The 8,222-nt window shown below is 44.3% G+C and overlaps 1 protein-coding gene across 2 annotated transcripts; it reads left to right on the top strand.

Annotated features, from left to right (window-relative positions):
• Positions 1-1,257: 1,257 nt before the first annotated feature.
• CIAO2B (cytosolic iron-sulfur assembly component 2B) lies at positions 1,258-7,368 on the top strand. Of its 2 annotated transcripts, XM_056801754.1 has the most exons (5): positions 1,263-1,491; positions 1,900-1,978; positions 4,770-4,895; positions 5,150-5,195; positions 7,029-7,368. In XM_056801754.1, exons 1-5 carry the CDS (start codon positions 1,343-1,345, stop codon positions 7,124-7,126), a joined length of 498 nt encoding a protein of 165 aa, XP_056657732.1. In that variant the 5' UTR covers positions 1,263-1,342; the 3' UTR covers positions 7,127-7,368. The 2 variants fall into 2 exon arrangements, with proteins under 2 accessions (XP_056657691.1, XP_056657732.1); XM_056801713.1 differs by having other exon boundaries at positions 1,258-1,491; positions 5,150-7,368.
• Positions 7,369-8,222: the final 854 nt, after the last annotated feature.

The raw sequence follows: 8,222 nt of genomic DNA, 5'->3' as shown, positions 1-8,222 counted from the left end.
TTATATATTATTATTTCCCTTGTCAACTGGGTTTTTGGGAACCCCAAGTTTGCCCCTATTCCATGAGAAATACCAGAAGGGAAATCCTAGCCTCACCCATTTTAGACTGAACAATAAACCTTAAAGTACTTAATGATCCTATTTTAGATGGGATTAGCATGCAGCAAAGTCTTAGAAATCCTTTTTTGTTTTAGTAGCTTCTCCTAATGTATCAAAATCCTCTCCCAGGTAGCCCAGCCCTTGGCTGGACCCTTTCTTTTTGTATTCACTGTAAAGCCTCCGACTCTCCTTGATAATCCAGTCTTGGACTTCTCTTTGGGACTCTGGGAACAGTATCTCTGAGAGAATCATCGGCTTTTGAGATGGTTCTCCAAATAATAGAACCCAGGGACTCATATCTTTGAGAGAAATAAGAGCAGAGTGGTGGGATTGCTTAGATTTGGATACAAGGAAATGAGAAGTCCAAGACAGGATTAATCAGGGAAAGGCTGAAGTTTTACAATGAAAACAAAAAAGGGTCCAGTCAAGAATTGGGCTACCAGGGAGAGGATTTCCATTCAATGGGATTAGCTAAAACGAAAAGGATACCTAAGGCTTTACTGCTTACTAATCTTATCTAAAATGGGATCATGAAGTATTTTAAGGCCTATTGTTCAGCCTGAAAAGGGTGAGTTCTCAAAGGGCAGGGGTAAACTTGGGGTTCCCAAAAACCCAGATGACACCCTCGTGTAGGATGCTAGCTCCTTGAAAACAAAGGCAGCATCGTTTGGGGGGCCCATGCCAAATACAATAATTGCAGAATGAAGTGGAGGTGAGATTAAAGTGCTGGAGTAGGCTGTTAAAATTTTCATTGTTAGCATTGTACACTTACCCTCGGTATTGTCATTTGGATGATCTACACTTAAAAAGGGGTTAATGATGCCGATTAAATTTAAGAGTGCCTTGCCCATATCTCCACCCCACCCTACCCCAAGAGCTGATTGTTAAAATGTTGACTAGCAAATTCCAGGCTGGAGTTATCCTGCCAGGGTTTCTACTCCAATACACTCATTTTACAGATAGGAAGGCTAAGGCCCTGAGAGGTGCTGGGACTTGGCGGCTGGAACACGGATTCCTCCACACCTCTAGGTCGACAGACTTTCGCACCTTCCCCTTAAGCGCCTAGGGGAGCGGGGCGGGACTAGAAGGCAGGAAGAATGATTTTGTCCTCTCTGCACCGCCATACCGCCCCTCCCGGAAGCGCACTTTCCTTCCTCCCGCCTCCAAAGTCATGCACCGGAAGTGGGCCTGAGCCTGCCCAGTGGAGGCACCCAATGAGCGGCCCGCCACGGGTTCGGCGAAGATGGTGGGCGCGGGCAGCGGCGCTGGCCTTGGCGGCCTCTTGGAGAATGCGAACCCGCTGATCTACCAACGGTCCGGGGAGCGGCCTGTCACCGCTGGCGAGGAAGATGACCAAGTCCCTGATAGCATTGACGACCGAGAGATCTTCGATATCCACTGCGGAAGGCGCCGCCTGGAGAGTTTAGCAGAACGCGCACTCACGGGGCGGGGGCGGGAACGAGGCATTTGAGTAGGCGGCAAAAGGCCGCTTGCTTCGGGGGGCGGGGCCTGAATGGAAACGAGGCAGGGGGTGGGTTGAGAGCCTGATCGCTCCCCGGCGTTGGGCAGGGACTGGATGGAAACGAGGTCGGGCGTGGAGCATGAGCCCGGTCCTCCTAAAGAGCTGGGTGGGGCAGGTCCTGAGCATCCTTAGCCTCAGGGTGTAGGCGGGGCCTAGGCGAGTGGGGTGGGACCTGAACATCCTTATCCTCGGGAGTTGGGCTGGGCCTGGGCAGGAAGCTCTGGCGCGCACCCTGCTGGGTTTGACTCAGTAAAGTTTTCCTTCACTTCCCACTCACACCTGATCCGGTCCATCAATGACCCAGAGCACCCGCTCACCTTGGAGGAGCTGAATGTGGTGGAACAAGTCCGGGTGAAAGTGAGGAAGGGGCGGAGATGGAAGGGGGGTGATTTAAGGGGTGATTTCTGGCTCTCCCAGTGGTATTTACGGTAGAGGTGAACCCATTCTCGGGGATTCTTTATTATTCAGTCAAATAGCATTTATTTACCTCTGCTATGTGCCAAGCACTGTGCTAAGTGCAGGAGGATACCAAAGAAAGTGATCGTGACTCTTTTAAAAATAATGCTCTAAAGTTTAGGAAGTGCTTTCCTCAGCTTATGACGCCAACTGGGGAAAGGATTTGTCCAAAGTTTCATAGCTGAGAAATGGTCGCATCGGGACCAGAACTCCAGTTCTTTCCGGGACTAGTGTTCTTTATTCCAGATTATTCCTAAATCTCCTTTTGGTCTTGGCTTCCTTTAAGTTCCAACTAAAGTCTTGCCTCCTACAAGACACCTTCCCCCAAACCCTTTCAGTTCTAGTGCCTTCCCTCTGTTCATTATTTCTCCACTATATAACTTTCTTTGTAGATATTTGTTTGCATGTTGACTCTCCTGTATTGCAAGCTCCTTGAGGGCAGGAACTGTCTTTTGCCTCTCTATTCCCAGCACTTAGTTTAGCACCAACCACATAGCAGTTGCTTAATAGACGTTTATGGAATTGAATTGTTTAAGAGTAATCCCCCAAGACTAGCAAACTTTATCTCCTTGAATGGAGTTGCAACTTTAGTTTCTTCTGTAAAATTAAGATAATAATAGCACCTACCTCCCAAAGTTGATGTGATCGAATGAGAGATTTGTAATCTTTTCAAACCTTAAAGTACTATAGAAATGCTAATTGTTATTTTTTTCTTAACAAAATATAGCCTTTACAACAAATATATGTTGTCCAGCAAAACAAATTCCCACACTGGCCATGTCCAAAAAGTGGGTATCTTATTCTACGTCTCAAATCCATCTCTTCTCTAAAGTGCATCATTAATCTTCTAGAATCTGGTTGAAGGCTATTACTGCATTTATCAGAGTTCTTTCAAAGATGTTTTTCTCTTTGTTGTTGTATAAACTGTTTTCATGGTTCTGCATCAGTTCATATATTTGATTCCAGGTTTTTCTGAAGCAGTCCATTTCACCATTTCTCATAGCACAGTATTCTATTACATTTACATACTATATAATTTGCTTTTAGCATTTCCCAGTAGATGAATACCTTTTTAGTTTCTAGTTCTTTTCTACTACAATACTACAATACTTCTAATACAATACTATAGCAATAGTAGCTGCTGTAAATAATTTTGTACATATAGATCTTTTTTACAAATGAGTCATCAACAAACTTTTATTAAACTCCTTAAGCATTGTGCTAAATTCTTGGGTCAACCAATATGAATAGTTTAGTGATATTTTGATCATTGTTCCAAATTTCTTTCCAGATGGACAGACTGACTAATCCATAGCTCCACCAACAATATAGTAATATTTACTGTGCCAATCTAATAGGTATAAGGTGAAACTACCAAGTTCCTTTCATTTGCATTTCTTTGTTATTTGGAGCACTTTTTCATAGGTTTGTTGTTAGATTTAATTTCTTCCTTTGAAAACTATTGCTTGTTCATATTCTTTACCCACTTACTAGTAAAGTGGGGAAGGACTCTTAAATTTAAATCAATTTCCTCATATATCTTAGATATCAGACTTTTATCAGAGAAACTTGATTCAAAGATTTTTTTCCAGTTATATATTTCCTTTCTAATTTAAACTGAATTGGTTTGCACAAACACTTTTAAATTTTATATAATCAAAATAGTCCTTTATTTTCTGTGATCCCTTTTGATCATAGACTCTTCTATCCAGAGATCCAAAAATTAATTTCTTCCTTTCTCCTCAAGTTTTATATATGATATTACCCTTTATATCTAAGAAATGTATCTGTCTGAAGTTATCTTGGTAAATGATGTGAAATGTATTCTATACCTAATTTTTACCTAATTGCTTTCTAGTTTTCCCAGCATATTTTGTCAAATAATGAGACCTTACTTAGTACTTGACCTCTTTAGATTTATTAAACATTTCTTCACTACAGGGTGCATTTGCTCCCTATGTTGCATGCCAAACCGGGTTCACTCATCAATCTCTTTTTTAAAAACTGGTACCAACTATTTTGATGGCTACTGTTTTGTAGTGTGTTTGAGACTTGGCATTCCTTCTGAAACCCTCATCCTTTTTTTCAAAAACCCTTTCTTTCTTAGTTATAATTCTAAGATAGAAGGGCAAGGGTTAGGCAGATGGGGTTAAATGACTTGCTTAGTATCACATAACTAAGAAGTCTTTGAGGTCAGATTTGAACCCAATTCCCTCCTCACTCAAGGCCTGGCTCTCTATCCACTGTACCACCTAGCTGCCTACCATTTTTAATTATTTCCCTTAAGATTCTTAATATTCTGTATCTAGAGAATTCAGGGAGGGAATCAAGGTGGGTTTGCTCTGCAGTTTTCGGTATTCCTGAGCAATTATGTGACAGTTTTGAGGGAACACTATAAGAATAAGTAAGAACTCATAGAAGCAGGACAGCTTTGAAAGTTCAATGTCAAATTTATTATATAGTATAAAAGTGAACTGTACATAATAGTTTCACAATTTGATGTGTGTTCTCCTTTTCTATTCCACTTGGGATATGGAAATGCTCTTATTTGGCATTAAGGTCAGAATGTGGGACTGACTGCCATCTGAGCATCATTATTGACTGAGGTGTTTCCCTCCCTGCCAAGTTGACCCTGATGTTGGGAGAAGAGCCCAGATAAACAGTAGCTTACACTCTTCCCCTCCTTCTACAGGTTAATGACAGGGAGAGTACAGTGGCTGTGGAATTTACTCCCACAATCCCTCACTGCAGCATGGCAACATTAATCGGTCTGTCCATCAAAGTCAAGCTGATCCGCTCCCTGCCGGAAAGGTTCAAGGTCAGTGAAAGGCATGCACGCTCCCTACCCTGTAACTAGCCCTGTGCCTCATTCACCAGTAAACCCTTTGAATACTTTCCAGGGGAATTTGAGTGTGGTGCCAATTACACTGGCATCCTGAGTAAAAGGCCTTTGAGGAATGGGGAGTCAGAAGTCACAATGCCCCCTGCCCTGAGAGGCCTGGAGAATGGGCAATTACCAAGGATCAGAAGTCCTTCAAGGCCTTTTAATGGCTCTTTAACTCTTCTTTCCAGATGGATGTTCACATTACCCCTGGGACGCATGCCTCAGAACATGCTGGTGAGTATGGGTCTCCAGTCCCACACTTTTCCATTTTCAGTTCCAGTGGAAACACCCAAGAAAGGATGGGATTAGGGTGGTTTTTTTCCTTATTTCCAGCCATGCAGCATGAAATCTTTCTTCATTTCTGGGGTCTGAATTAGAGGAAGCAACTTTTTCCCGATTCCATTTCCTAAAATCATGATGAGAGCCAGAGGAGAGATCTGGATTAAAATCTGGATACCATCACCATATCTTTGTCATCCATCCCTAATTTCCCTCTTTCCTTTGCCAAAGTTCCCCGAACATCTAGCTCCCTTCCTTCCGCCCCCCCCCCCCCAATATATCCACTCCCTCAAGGTGGGGGAACTTAGTGGAGGTTTGGTCCAAAGGATTGTGTTCCACTTGGAGTGAAAGGAAGCCAGGAGTAGGGCAAATGAACAGATGCCAACTGGATCCTGGTTTCTTGTTGAATTGCTAGATGGTATGGGAAATTTTGCACCATCTAAATGAATTGGGGGGGGGGGGGGGGAAGGACATTTTGAGCAAAAAGGAGCCAGACATGGGGTATTTGGGGCTTTTTCCCCACCCAGCCTTTTGTGCTGACCCAATTAAAGGCAAATTTGGACTCATTCAGTGAGTACTTGTTAACTGCTTCCTGGGTGCCTGCATTTGATTTGTGGCAGATGAGGGAGTGGGGTAGCAAAGGAGGAGCATTAGGCAATTTTATGGGGGGATAATTCTTAACCTAATTTTTGAGAAAGAAACTAAACAATTCAAGACAGTCCCATGATAGGAAATATGAGTATTATGTGAGGTATAGAGATATCACTTATCATTACCCTCATTATTACTGTGGATGGCATTATTTTACAAATTATAAGTGCTTAGGAAAATCCAAATAAAAGGAACTGCTATGGATTAGGATTCATTTGGAAGGTTCATAGGGAATAGAGCCTAAGGATATAGATGAATGGAAAAATGAAGATGGATGGCAACTGTCAGGGAGAAGAGAGTAGACAAAGAAATGAGGGGCAATGCAGGACTTTGCGGGAAGTCCCGCATGGATTTCCAGCAGAGTGAGTGGACTGGCCTGAGAGGAGTGTGAGATAAAGGTTCAGGCAGAGCCAGACTATTACTGTGACCTGCTGAGGCATACAGAATTTACCTTGCAGAAAAGTGGAAGCCAGGGGAAGTTTTAGACAAGAAAGTGAGGGTTTGAAGTGGCATTTTGGAACGGTTTTCTGGTGACCTGGGTGGGATCAATTAGAGGCCAAAATCTGAAAACAGGGATGCTTGTTGCTTTACTGAAGAAGCACAAGTATGGAATGAAAATGACTGAACAAGGGTTATGGTCTTGGGGTATAGAAATCTGATTGGTTTGAGATGATAATGCACAAAGACAATTGTCATTCTCGGTCACCGAGAGACTACCACTATTTTGAAGTAAGAAACAACAGACTAATTAACTATATAGAGAAGAGTTAGAACAGCAGAAAAAACATTGAGCCAAATGAGTTCTAGGTCTGGTTTTCCATAGCTGTGGCTTGAGAAAAGTCAGCCTTCTCTCAACCCCACAGTGTCTTCTGAAATGAGGATTTGGACTGAAGAGATCTCTCAGGTCCATCTATTCTAATCCTCATGCTTTGTTCCGGGTCCCTTACAGCTCCATCATTCTGTCATAATGTCCTTTTCAGCTCTAATATTCTCTGCTGCCTACCCTCAGACTGTGGGACTGATAGACAAGAGGTGCTGAGAAGCAGTGGGGATATGCTTGGCCCTGACAGTGGTGGGGAAGGGCCAAGGCAGGGACCATGTCCTCACTCCTCCCGTCTCTGCTTGTGTCTTGTCCAGTGAACAAACAGCTTGCTGACAAGGAGCGCGTTGCAGCAGCTTTGGAGAATTCCCATTTGCTGGAAGTGGTAAACCAATGTCTGTCAGCCCGTTCCTAGTACACCTAGGAGAGCAGCCATCTCTCAAGGATCCTGCAGCTCTCAATTTCTTTTCTGCCTTCCCACCTCACCCCCATTTGTGTCTGAGGAAAACTACATGGAAATGCCATGCCTACTGTGGCCACTTGGCAAATGACTGTCTACGTGGGCACAAGGAGATCCAAGTAGATGAGTTGGGCCTCTGAAGAGGACATTTGAGATATCTTAATAAACCTTTAATTTCTGCTCCACTGTCACAAAAAGTTTCCAAACCATGTTTTCAGAGGAGTTGCCATGTTCAGGGCCACCTTGTCCCCCTGGTTCCCAGCAAAGACAGAGAAGGCAGCTGGAGGGGGAGCGAGACAATTACTGGGCCTGAAGCTTTGGGGCCAAGAGGCAGAGTGGCCTCGGGAGGCTATGGAGGAGTCAGGCCTGGGAGAGGCAGGACTGGGCCCAGTGGCACAATTAGCAACTTGGCTATGAGTGCTCAGAGCTCTGCTTCTAGCCAAGGAGCCATTCCCAGTGCCGGTAGCATCCTAGCCTGTGGAGCGAGTGGGATGGCAATAACAGGGGCCCTGGCCTGGCTGGGTGGTATGAGACAAGTCACCTTCCTCATCTGTTAAGATGAGAGGTTTGGCATAAATGATCACTGAGGACCCTTCTAAAGTCACTTTCAAATATGACATTGTGCTCTAACACAGAATGGATAGACAGCAGCTTCAGTTCAAATCCTACCACCAACATGCCAACTGTAGCCCTAAGGCAAGTCAATAAACATGAAGTACCTACAGGGTGCCAGGCACTAAGAACTGAGAATCCAAAGAAGAAAAAGCCCATCCCTGCCCTCACAGAGCTGGTAATCTAGGGAAGATGAGCCCAGAGAAAGCTATTAGGTGGGGTGTGGGGGATGCTGATGGGGCGAAGTGAAAAGTGTGATTGCAAATGGGTGCATCTGGGTGGAAAAGGAGTCACGGTCTGTCCTATGTCCCCTCCTAACATGGAGGCTCAGTAGTTCTTGGCTCTATCCTCCAGGCTTCACTGGCTCTCCGTGGCCCACAGATCTGGCCTGGGTCACAGGGCAGGCACTGAGTTGTGTGCAGATGGAAAATTTGCAACA

Source organism: Monodelphis domestica, chromosome 1 (genome assembly GCF_027887165.1).
Source record: "Monodelphis domestica isolate mMonDom1 chromosome 1, mMonDom1.pri, whole genome shotgun sequence".
Taxonomy (NCBI): Eukaryota; Metazoa; Chordata; class Mammalia; order Didelphimorphia; family Didelphidae; genus Monodelphis; species Monodelphis domestica.
The sequence above is the reverse complement of the archived record's forward strand: the minus strand, read 5'-3'. Positions and strand labels throughout refer to the sequence as shown.

Coding starts and splice junctions, on each gene's coding strand:
- CIAO2B (XM_056801713.1), top strand. CDS start 1,343: ATGGTGGGCGCGGGCAGCGGCGCTGGCCTTGGCGGCCTCTTGGAGAAT. Junction 1,979..4,769: donor TGGAACAAGTCCGGGTGAAA/GTGAGGAAGGGG, acceptor CTCCTTCTACAG/GTTAATGACAGGGAGAGTAC. Junction 4,896..5,149: donor CCCTGCCGGAAAGGTTCAAG/GTCAGTGAAAGG, acceptor TCTTCTTTCCAG/ATGGATGTTCACATTACCCC.